The sequence below is a fragment of the Oreochromis aureus genome, linkage group 5 (assembly GCF_013358895.1).
Source record: "Oreochromis aureus strain Israel breed Guangdong linkage group 5, ZZ_aureus, whole genome shotgun sequence".
NCBI classification, from domain to species: Eukaryota; Metazoa; Chordata; class Actinopteri; order Cichliformes; family Cichlidae; genus Oreochromis; species Oreochromis aureus.
The window spans coordinates 37,156,186-37,168,887 of record NC_052946.1 but is presented as its reverse complement, the minus strand read 5'-3'; the positions used below and the strand labels follow the sequence as shown (position 1 = coordinate 37,168,887).

At 41.1% G+C, this 12,702-nt stretch overlaps 1 protein-coding gene across 1 annotated transcript; it reads right to left on the bottom strand.

The window, feature by feature from the left end:
• Positions 1-1,103: 1,103 nt before the first annotated feature.
• LOC120440162 (CMRF35-like molecule 8) lies at positions 1,104-5,475 on the bottom strand. The gene is made up of 7 exons (XM_039611987.1): positions 5,464-5,475; positions 4,808-5,110; positions 4,391-4,699; positions 3,202-3,282; positions 2,971-3,051; positions 2,648-2,703; positions 1,104-2,020 (listed from the first exon to the last, which is right to left on the bottom strand). The coding sequence occupies exons 2-7, from the start codon at positions 4,977-4,979 to the stop codon at positions 1,727-1,729; spliced, it is 993 nt and encodes a 330-aa protein (XP_039467921.1). The 5' UTR covers positions 4,980-5,110; positions 5,464-5,475; the 3' UTR covers positions 1,104-1,726.
• Between the last annotated feature and the right edge of the window lie 7,227 nt (positions 5,476-12,702).

Here is a 12,702-nt window from a genome sequence, read left to right as displayed (position 1 = left end):
CACAAACAGCACTGTCAGCAACATCACATCTCCTCCTACGTAAACATCTGTACATCTGAATGGATGAGTGTGTCCAAAGTTTTGACTGGTAATGTAAAACATGAGATTGGATATATTTAAGCACGAAAATATTGAAGTTAAGCAAACTGTTTAACTACTACTGCACATGTTTTTGTGGTACATGCTGGAAATGATTTAACATAATTTACTGACTTGCATTTTTTGGAACAAAAAATGTATTCCAGACAAGATATTTTTTCATTGCTTAGAGGAAACATTGTGCAACAACAGTATATATAAAAATAAGTGATAGATCATAACACAACTATTAGTTCTAATAGTTATGTTATAATAATAATAATAATAATAGTAATAATAATAATATTAGTTGTGTTACTAATGAACCTACAATAACACAGAGAAAACCCCAACAACCAGAGGATCGCTATAAGCAAGTGCTTGGTGACAGTAGGAAGGAAAAAACGCTCTTCTTGCTTTATTTTGCACAAACTTTGTGTAGTTTGGGATTTGGGATCACATTTCCACACATGGAAGCTCAGGTGTTTGGGCAACTTTCTCGATGTAAACTTGAAATTTTGTGGAATGTCATCTGATCTTGTTGTATTGTATTGTATTAAAATTATATATTTTTTTGGGTTTTTTTTCATTTTCTTGGTTTACTGGATATGTTGTTGCTTGAATTTGCCTTTGCCATTAATGGCACCATTTGGTCATCCACACAGTGTGCTTTGCATAGGAAGTTGTTTTAGCTTCGTGAGGATGTGGTTAGAAGAAGACAACATATCCCTTTTTGCATGGCAACTGTTGTCGCTGAAATGATGAGATTTTCGGATGGCCTCCAACAGTGCAAGAGGTATCACATCAGCAACATGTGAAATGTACACAAATTTGTGTACAGATACATGAAATAATGCATCAATGCATGCAAACTCGTGTAATCAATGCATGTGCTGCACTGCATATAATCAATGTCTCCCTTAAAAAGTTCCCTTTATCGCACAATGGAAAGAAGGAAAAAACACATTTTTTTAACATTCAAAATTAAAAAAAAAAAACAAAAACAAAAAAACCCGGAATAAAACCTGAAAAAAAACCTTCTACATCTTCTTACACTCACATGTACTCTTTTATTTACAGTTTGTCATTTTAATTACAATTACAATGGCAGCTTCGAACACCATGTGGTCCAGTGACCATATGTAAGAACAGAATGCCCCACCTTACTAACAATGCTTGATAGTGACTCAAACATCTTATCCGACTGAAATTTGATACCTTTTCCAACACTCTGATTGGTTGGCTCAGTTCATTTCACATGTACTGGGCATGTTGTTGCCCAGGAGCAACGCTGTGCTGTACAGAGTTAAGTTATAAATAACAGCTAATTCTTTTGATATATTATTATTCAATTCAGATGCTTAGGATACATTCACATTCATTGTGTTTAAATTCAGTGGATCTCAGTGTGGGTGTTGTGTATCGTACCACAGTGTGGTACAAAAGCACTCGACCTCTTTGTGAGCTTCTCCTCCTGTGAAAGAGGCAGGTCCGTATCCTCCTGATAGGCTTTAATAATCATCTTCACAGGCAAACAAAATCTAAGCTCTCAGAACAGCAAAAACACCATCACAAAATCACTGTGACTCAAACACTAAATACATTATTTGTTATATATAAATCTGTTATATTCTTTAAATAAATGATCTCATTTTCTTGGCTTGTTGACTGTGGAGTAGAGAGGCTCCTCGGTCGGCCGGTACAGTTGGGTGTCACTCGAGTCAGTTGGACATTTGGGAAACTTCACAGTAGAATATTCACAGGCAGAGTAGCTGAGTCTGACTGTCTCACCAGCAGCTTCATCGGAGTTTTGAAAGTTAATGGTAGCGTAATGTGTCGAGGGCGCGGGGTTTGGAGAGCTGACAGTGGCATAAATTGTGTTTGTTGCATTTTCTGAGTCTGGCAGCTGGAGGCGCTCCTGTATCTCCTCATAGGTACAATCCTTCAGGGGAAGAATGAGAAATCGTTTTTTTAAAAAAGCAGTGTATTTGATTTCTTTATTGAAGTAATATGATCATTATTGTTGGCTATGTGAGAGACATCTGACTACACAACTGTTGTGTGTGGAAATAACATTAACATCTGTCTGTTTATGGTGAAGTCTTTGCTGTCATACGTATCACGATCAGAGGCCTGTGCCATGAAACTTGCTTGCTGAGGTAACCTGAGGTTTAACACTGTGGTTTCAGGGTTGCACAGGCAGTTTACTACTTACCCATGTGACTCACCGTAGTCAGTTATGCTGCTGACCTAAGTGAGTTGGTTATGTCTAAGGACAGTAAACTAAAGACTAATGACCATGACCTGTGATTGCAGGTGAAAGAACGAGGTTAAAACTGTTCCTGATCAGTGACATGCTGCCAACAGCACCTCCTTCATCTGAACATCCTGACACCTAGACTGGAGAAGTGAAGCCAGATAAAGAAAAGAGATCCTGTGTACGGTGAACCCGGGATGAACCGACTGGGAAGAAAACGAGGTTTTGATCTCGTTTGCTGCAGAAGTGTTGCACAGTAAAACTACACTGCACACCAGCGAGACATAAAAAAAGCAACATTTCCACACTAACCTCTTTGGTACGGCATGCTGCTGCACCATTTCCTGTGTTTTTTGAATCTGAAAATCCTGTTAAACAGAAAACAAAGACATCAAAACATAAACGAGCAGAATCACTGAGTGAAAAGTTTGTTATTTTGTGGTTTAGTTTCATTTGATCTGATTTAAGTGGAAATTTGCAAAGATTTTCAGCTTTAATGAAGTAATGTCCAGACACTTTTGCTGCTGTGCTTTTAGACATCATCTGTGCGAGATAAGGAAGTACATGAATGTGGTTTGTGGGTACAAATTAGCATATCTAGTAATGTTGTGCAAACAAACAGTAAATGTTCTTACGTTTATAGATTAGGATCATCAGTATCACAAAAAGCAGCACAGCCACACAGACGATCACAGAAATGATGGCCTCAGAGACGCCTGACAAATAAAACACAAACATATTCAGGATTAGTTAAAAAGGCATCAACAAACATTTATGACTCACACATTTCTATGCTGAGGAATTTAAAGTGAATTTGACTTAAATTAAAAAGTCAAAACTAAAACAAACTAAAAGTACTCTCTCACCACGTCTCCCAGCAGCTGCAGCTGCAGCTGTAGTCGTCGCTGTAGTTGATGAAATGGGAGACGTGGATGTTGGTGGTGACCCTGAAAGAAAAATGAAGTTCAAGAAAGCTGAATTTATGAAAGTGTTTGAAATTTTTTATTGACTTTTATTTTAATGAGTTTGATAAATAAGATCAAATGTATCAGTTTAAAGGTCAATGGTTTTTTTTCTTCTTTTTTGATCCTTCTGTCAAAATAAGGTCATTAATAATAAATTTTACTCCCAAATTTGTGTCAGTAGTTTTAAAATTGACCTAATCTAGCTTTTAACTATGGCTTTTTGTCACAGAGACACAAACACACAATTAATGCAACAGTTATGAAATTAATTGCATGAAAAAACTGATTAATGCTACATTTATTTAAATAGGTTCCTGCTAATGTTCATAGTTTGCCATCAATGGGACACTTAGAACCGTTGATAATGACATTCTTCACACTTATGTAAATGTCTATCTATCCTTTAAGCCCTATCTCAAAGCTGGAACCACAGATTTTTAGCTTTGGTTGATAATTTTCAGCCACAGCTCAAAGAGAGGTGCAGGAAATGAAAACAAATGCAGCAGCATTGCTGTAGGTACTCTGTATGCTTGTTAGCCAGTTTAAGAGTAATAGGACTGACTTCTAAAAGTGGCTGATGAAAGAATACAGAGCCAGTTAAACTGATTCTTTAGCAGCATATACAGGACTCACTGCAGGTCTCACAGGTCTGCAATCAGAGCAGATTGAAAGTTCTGTAAGCACACAGACCCACAGTTAAGATTCTGTGTAGTTATTTCAAAGATAATATTAAATTATTTTCTGGCATAATATTAGTTGTACAATCTCAGTCCTTAATGAGACAAAAGGTTATCAGCTGAACACGCCCACTTTACTGTCTTTGAGCTCCTTCTGTATCAAACCACTTCCTCTCATGTAACCTTTTCCTGGTTTGCTTCTTTACATAAAATTAAAGGGTTTATTGAGTTTTTATTATCAGATATCTGAAGTCTTCACTTTGGAAGACTTTTTATTGGCTGAAATTTATCAGGACAAAGGTACATTGCTGTTAAAAGATAAAGTGCATGTGAATTATTACTGCTCTGTTATATCCTGTACATTGTGAACATGGGTCAGATAACACCCACAGAATAAAAACAGCGTGACTCACCTACAGTCAAGTTCAGTCTGTTGCAGAATGCGTTACTTCTGTGTTGGTCGTCGCTTTTCGCTCCGCACCAGTATGTCCCGCTGTCATCTGCTGTTACATTTACTATTGTAACAGTGATATTTGTCTTGTCTTTATCATTTATGAAAAACTTCTTGTTCTTATCAGGCTCACTGGTTGTTACTAGAGGCTGACATATAGATGGATCGTCTCCCTTACAGATTGATTTTGAAGGTGAGGCATCGTGTTCGCATTTACACCAGTATGTGAAGTTCTGACCAGCAGCTGGTGATCTTGTGAAATTAGTAATAGCTGAAGAAAACAGAAGAAAGCAAGTACTTACAAACATGCAGTATTTAGGCATCCCTTAATACAAACTGGGAACTGCAACAACTGGAAGATATTACGAGACTTACTCACCTTTGACAGTCAGGTGTATTTTTTTGATCACAACCTCCTTTTTTAATTTCACTCCACACCAGTAGACACCTTCATCCTGTGAGGACACATTACTGATGGACAGGCTGAAGTTTCTGTTTGTCTTTGTGAAAGTGAATCTGTTTGACTGTCGAGGAGATTCTGCTGATACCATGTTCTCACAGACAGAGTTATTCTCTTTGCAGAAAAAAAATGGTTCGTTGTCTCCTTTGTAATCACACTTGATCGTGGTTTTAGTTGTTCTGTATGCAATTTGATTAAATTGCTTCAGGCATACGCTTTTCACTACAAGGGGAAAAAAAGGTAGATCGAGCAAATAATCAAATGAAATACATTAAGGTGTATATCATATGAGTTATCCAAATTATTGTATTTTAAGTTGTAAATTATTTAATTTTCATTGAATTTGCCCTTTTCTTGGAAATTGCAACTTTAACTTATCAAAAATGAAGACTTGGAGGAGAAAATCATTTAGTAATTAGACTTGTCAGACTTGTGCTTTCAGGCTGGAGAAAAAAATGTTATAAAAGTAAAACTAAACTAAAATTTTGTGTGTTTCTTGCATTTGACTATTTTAAATTAAAATAAACAAAACTTCAGATATAAGATGACTGGATTATCAAAAAAGAAATTCTTACCAGGTGGTTTCTCTTTGCTGGATTTTTGCACATTTTCATCCATGATTTCTCACTTTTAAGTTCCCTGAAGACCACCTTTGGGATTTGCTTTGATTCATACTTTGTATAATCTTTTTCATTAACATTTGCTTTATTGCAGGTGAATTCAACCCGTGTTCTGCATTCATTCCGTTGTGACATCTCACAGGCTGAGGACAAATATTTACTTCACCTCAGTCACTTGAAATAAATCACAGAGGTTCAAACAAAACTGTAAAGACACGTTCTAACACAGTCTGTCTGCATTAGTGCATCATTAAGATTAATTAATAACATATTATGTAATATTATCATATATCAATAATAAAAACGATAAATCTGAACTTTCACAACTGCATTTGGACTTATTTCATCTTTTTGTATAATTGTGATGAGGCCAAAACATGTCTGCTGTAACTTTTATTGCATATTTTTAATTAGCTGGACCAATCAGTTTTTGTCATAATTCAAGGCTCCAGGAGCTTCATTCACTTTTAATTTTACTTTCACTCCTGCATTACAACGAAGTGCAGAAAACAATAACGTATTATCTGGTTATAGCTTATGTTTGTTAAGTGAAAAATGTGCCGTGGTTAAAAAAGTGGAGCAGTGAGTCTGTTAAGCTCATGTTCAATATATTCAAAAAGAGCTGCAGCCATACCAGCCCACAGGATGTACTGATTCAAGCTACTTGCTTAAGATGCAGTAACACATCTCTCTGTATCAGTAATGAAGCCATAGTTATAGTTTTTACCTGTCAGTAGGAACATAATGAGCAGGAAACAGCTTTTCATGTTGTTGGTCCTAAATGCTGAAGTCATCTTTAAGAAATTGAAACTCTGAGTTCTTCTTTTCATGGCTGGGGTGATGTGGTTGTGTGCACAGCCGTGTTTCCTCAGTTTATATTTTGGGCCAACTAAAAGTAACCCTGCCCCCATCTTCCTCTTCCTCGCCATGTGTCTGCCTCAACTCTCCACAAACTCCTGATTACTTCTGACCTGCTACTGTTGACCAGACATGACATTTGTCAAGACAAACTGCATGACTGCTGTAGTTTATGTCATGATACAAAGGCCGGCAAAGACACACAGCTAGAGCGAGATCACAAAAAAGTTAAAAATGTGACGACATGAAGACAACGCACATTATTCTAACAGACAGGAAGCAGCAGGTGTGGCTGGCGTTAATCAGCACTTCCCCTCCCAGGGGTGTGGCCTCTCGTCTGCTCTTCTCCCTAAACACAAATGACTGCAGTTCAGTTTGCAGCCATGACATGACAGTTATCTGGCTCATCAAGAACAGCAATGAGTTTGCATACAGACGTGGTGTTGAACAGCTGGCTCTGTGGTGCAGTTAGAGATGATTATGCTCAGAACTCGAAGAGTGATGACAGGAGGAGCTGTTTCCATTGTCCCCCATGAAGTTACTTAACAGCACTGTCTGCTGTGGAAACCTTCAGGTTTCTGGGATCCACAGTGTTCCAGGAAAATATACTGCAATAATCCAGTCTGCTCGTCCATCACTGCACGGTTTGGATCAGCCATAAAACAGGACAGTGAGCTCTATAGAAAGAAATTATTAATGCAGACTTGCCCTCAATTCAAATCCAAAGTCAGGAAACAGGCAGGCAACATCACCGCAGATCCATCACACCAGGGTCTCAACCTGTTCCAACTCCTCTGCTCTGGTAGTCGCTACTCCAAAACCAGCACACTTCTGTATGGTTCCTTGCACCATTCCATTATAACTATGCTATACGTTTCATTCCAAAATTTTAAGAATGAGAAAAAGTTTTTACAAATAACCATTAATGAAATTGGAAAACACGAAGCATGAATTTAAATAAATACATAAGAAAATAAAGCCCAAAGGAAACAAAGAGAAAACATCTAATAATAAAAAAGAATGCAAAGCTCCAAAGAACTAAAAACCAGGGACGACCACAGATGTGGGGAGAGTTATGATAAAAAAAATTGTTTTTCAGGAAACTAAAAGAAGTTAAAATTGAAGCACAGGCAGGATCATAGTATCCTACTGTATTTATAAATCATTAAACTAAAATGGTTGTTTATCGATTTCAGTCTGACAGCGCCATCCTCTGTAAATATGCTGCATTGTAGGTTGAGTCGTAACGTATTCAGATGCATTGGTACAAGTGTCATCCAGGGAATGACAGATTTTGTTTTGAAGTTGTTTTGCTTTGCATGTTTGCTGTGTTTTGCTGTGTTTCAATGTGGAGTGTTTTTATTTATTTTTGTATTGCATGCTGTGGTTATATCTGTTAATTTGTCCTGGAGAGACTCCTCCCTTTCCTGTTTACTAATTTGACACACCTGAGAGGTGACAGCCGGTGGTGATTGAGAGAGAGTGCTCGGAGACGCAGGAGGACGGTGTTGGTGCAGGTTGGTGTGCAGTACGTGGCGAGGGCATACGACGGCCAGCGAGCGGAGAGGCTGCTGCGGGAATAGCTGGTGTTACAACCCCCTCTGCTAGGCGACAGGAGGGGAGAAACATACACAAGCCCTCTCACGAAATCTGAGTTAATAAAGGGTTTTATTACAAACATTAAACAAAAAACCGACGGGGCTGTTCAACAGACCACCGGGGAAACAATTAATACACAATGAAAAGAACAGGCAAGAATAAAACTAAGGATTAACTAAGGTAAGCTGGCAGCACACAAAATAAAAGCTAAGGGTTAACTAAGGTGAGCCGGCAAACACAAGACTCTTATAAAACTAAGGTCGGCTGAATATCAGAGGTTACAAACACAGTTCAAATCGAACAAGACTCTAGTAAAACTAGGGTCAGCTGTATATCAGGTGTAACACAGCAAACAGGTTTTAACAAACGAGCTTCACATGCAAAGCAGACGAGGAGGACACTGCATGTTCACTTCAGAGCAGCAGTTCCCCATAGTGTGAAGGATCATCAGCCTTTTATCCTCCCAGGTGCAGACAATCAGCCAGTCAATTGGTCTTGGAGTGGACATGGGATCTCCAGGCAGCCAATCGTCCGCGAGGTCTGGCCCACTGCGATCTGCATAAAAGAAGGCTGGCACGGGACTCCCAGCAGCCAATCATCCACGAGTCCTAGCACACTTAAATTTGCATGAACACAAATAGGCAGTCTCACTCCCTCCGAGGCCCAGGGCCGTAACACCCCTCCCCTTAAAATACAAGACTACGTTTTGTATACACAGATTTCAATATTCGTGACAGACAAAAAAAACAAGTCATACTCACACCCGGGAGAGGCCATCAGCTAGCACATTTTCTGATCCTTTTATATGCCGAATCTCCAAATTGTACTCTTGTAGCAGCAAGGCCCATCGCATGAGTCGTTGATTGTGGTTAAACATTTGGGCAAGGAATACAAGTGGATTATGATCAGTGTACACTACAACGGGTAATGTGCCAGACCCCAAGTACACATGGAAGTGCTGAAGAGCTAGCAACAGGGCCAATGTCTCCTTTTCAATGACGGAGTAGTTTACCTGATGCTTGTTAAACTTGCGGGAGAAGTAACAAATGGGGTGGTCCAATCCCTGCAAGTCTTCTTGCAACAGTACTGCCCCAGCCCCAACAGCACTGGCATCAACCTCTAATTTGAATGGACGCGTCAAGTCGGGGGCAGTTAACACGGGAGTGTGGCATAGGAGGGCTTTTGCACTTTCAAAGGCATCCTGACACTCATCAGACCATAGGAAATCAACCTTAGGGCTTAGCAGGTTGGTCAACGGCTGGACTATGGAGGAGAAGTTTTTACAGAAGTTCCTGTAATAACCCACCATTCCCAGGAATCTGCGCAACTCCCGCCGGGTGGTAGGCGTGGGATACTCCATAATCACTGCAACCTTGGCGTTAAGAGGTCGCACCTGCCCGCGTCCCACCTCTCTGCCCAAATAAGTCACTGTGGCCTTAGCAAATTCACATTTAGCTAGATTGAGGGTTAAAGAAGCCTGAGCTAAACGGTAGAATACTTGGCGCAGCGTGTACAAATGGTCCGACCATGTTTTAGTGTATATTACCAGGTCATCTAGGTAAACACTACAGTTGGAAAGGCCATAGAGGACCGTATTCACCAATCTCTGGAATGTCGCGGGTGCATTACACATCCCAAATGCCATGACAGTGTACTGCAAAAAGGTGTCAGGTGTTACAAAAGCTGAAATGGTAGAAGCACGCTCGGTTAAGGGGACTTGCCAATAGCCTTTGAGAAGGTCTAATTTAGTCACGTACTGGGCCATTCCAATACTGTCCACGCAATCCTCAATTCTAGGGAGTGGGTAAGAGTCAGGGACAGTAACGGCGTTTACTTTGCGGAAGTCAGTGATAAAACGAGGTGAACCATCTGGCTTCGCTTCTAGCAAGCATGGTGAGCTCCAGGGGCTCTGACTGGGCTCTGCCAAACCATGTTGTAGCAGATACTCAGTTTCTTGCTTCATCAACAAACGTTTGGTGGGATTTACGCGATAAGGGTGTTGTTTGATGGGTTTTGCATTTTGAACATCAATGTCATGTTTTAGCACTGTAGTTCGTGTTGGCACATCGCCAAATAAACAGGGGTACTCATGGACCAAACTAGCTACGTCTTCTTGTTGCTCGGAAGACAGGTGATCAAGCTGACTCCGGAATGATTTTAACACTTCAGAGTTAGGCAATCGAGGCTTAGAACAACCGGAGTAGTTCAGTTTTAAACCATCAGCCTCATCTGTGCTTTCTACCTCTGAGTGACTGAAGACGGCCACAGGAGCACAGCTCCCCGCGGGTTTTGGTTGGGGTCTGGAGTGGTACAACTTTAACATGTTTATATGGCAAACACGGGATTTGCGTCTTCGATTTGGCGTGCCGATTATATAATCAGTTTCTCCTACTCTTTCGCGTACCTCATAAGGCCCCTCATACTTAGCAGAAAGAGATGATCCGGGGACAGGCAAGAGAACAAGTACTTCATCTCCTGTCTGGAATTGTCGTTTGACAGCAACCTTATCATAAGTGCGTTTCATTTTTCCTTGTGAAACAGCGAGGTGCTGCTTAGCCAGAGCATTAGCCTGACTCAAACGCTCACGGAAATCTTGCACATACTTGGTCACTCCCACTCTAGGGCTCCCTTCCGGGATCAAAAGTTCCTCTTTTATTGCTTTAAGTGGGCCACGAGGCGTGTGGCCAAACACTAGTTCAGAGGGACTGAACCCGAGTGACTCTTGGACGGCTTCGCGAGCAGCAAACAACACAAAGGGAATCCCTTCATCCCAATCCACTTTGGCCTCGAAGCAATATTTGCGGAGCATGGCTTTTAAGGTTTGATGCCACCGCTCTAAAGCTCCTTGGGACTCTGGGTGATAGGCAGAGGACACAACCTGTTTGACTTGTAGGCTTTTAGCTACTTGCTTGAATAATTTAGACTGAAAGTTAGAACCTTGATCTGTTTGAATGACTTTAGGCAGGCCGAATGTAGAAAAAAACTTAGTAAGGGCTCTCACAACTGACCTTGCTGTAATTTTGTGCAGTGGAATAGCCTCAGGGAAACGTGTAGCTGCACACATAATGGTGAGTAAATATTGGTTTCCCGACTTTGTTCTTGGTAGTGGACCTACGCAGTCTACTATGACGTGATCAAATGGTTGATCGACTACTGGGATGGGACATAATGGTGCAGGGGGTATAACCTGATTTGGTTTACCTGCAAGTTGACACACATGGCAACTACGGCAGAAAGCTGCCACATCACGTTTCATGCCAGGCCAGAAGAAGTGTTTTAATAGTAACTGATACGTTTTTGTGATGCCTAAATGTCCCGACCACTGGCTTTCATGAGCCAGCGCTAGGATCTTTGACCGATACAGCGTGGGTATGACAATCTGCTTAACCTTACTCCAGTCCACACTCCTAGCACCCAATGGAAACCACTGACGCATTAGCACACCTTGTTCTATGAAATAGGCTTGTTGCTCATTCTTAGCTTGCTCAGCACTTACCACATGCTTAAAACATCGCTGCAACGATTCATCAACCAACTGGGCCGCCGACAGATTTTCTCTGGTTAAAGACAGTGGTATTTCTTTTACAGATGGACCAGGCTCCTCAGGGTTTTCCAAGTCTGGGAAGACAAAACATTGTTTTCGTCAGGTAACGCGGCACCCTCCTCAGAAAATGAGGTCATCAACACAGAATCAGCGAGGGTAGCGTCGCCATCTTTACGGGCTTGGGCACGAGTAACCACATAGGCTGGGTACAGCTTTGGGGTCACAGAAATATCTAGGGCATCAGAACTGAGGGGCTTATCCAGCACCTCCAGACTAGGACGCACTAATCCGCCCGCAATATCATTTCCTAGCAACATGGCCACCCCTCTATGGGTAAGGTCGGACATACTGCGACAGGAAAAATCCCGTAACGAGCTCTGATTTGATATAGACCTGGTGAACGGGTCTGGGAGCATAACCCATCTCTATTCCACGCAGCACAACATTAAATCCGCATGCACTGTCTGCCGAGAAAGGTAAAGCACTAGAAAGGATTAAGGTCTGAGACCCTCCAGTGTCTCGCAATATGCGCACAGATTTTAGATCAGCGGATTTATCAGTTAGTGACACAAAACCATCAAAGATAAATGGGTCAAAACAAGGGTCTGGCACCTTACCACCACGATCAAGCACCTCAGGATGGGACGCTGCTTTCACAAAGGCAACACCTTTGGGTTGCTGAGAATTCACTGTTTTGCGTTTCAGGGCCAAACAGTCCGCAATGACATGTCCCGGTTTATGACAGTAAAAACACTCTCGACTCTCTTTAGAGCCTAAGGGTTTAACAGTGCGAGCCTGCTGCCCGGCACTAAACTGGGACTTCTCTTTAACCAGAAAAGAGGACTTATGGGTGAGCACATACTCATCTGCGAGAACTCCTGCAGTTGCTAGAGTGGTTACTTTCTGCTCATTCAGGTATAACACCATGCTCTCTGGAAGACACTTTTTAAAATCTTCCAGCAACATCAATTCACGCAATGAATCATAATCACTGGCTTTTGACGCAGAGCACCACTTGTCAAAGAGGATACCTTTTTCCCTGGCAAACTCCACATACGTTTGGGAGGAAGTTTCTTCTGTAGCCGAATTTCTGCCTGTATGCTTCAGGAACCAATTCATATGCTTGCAACACAGCTGATTTAACACAAGAATACTCCAAACTGTCTTTTAAGGGAAGCGCAGCTACCACCTCT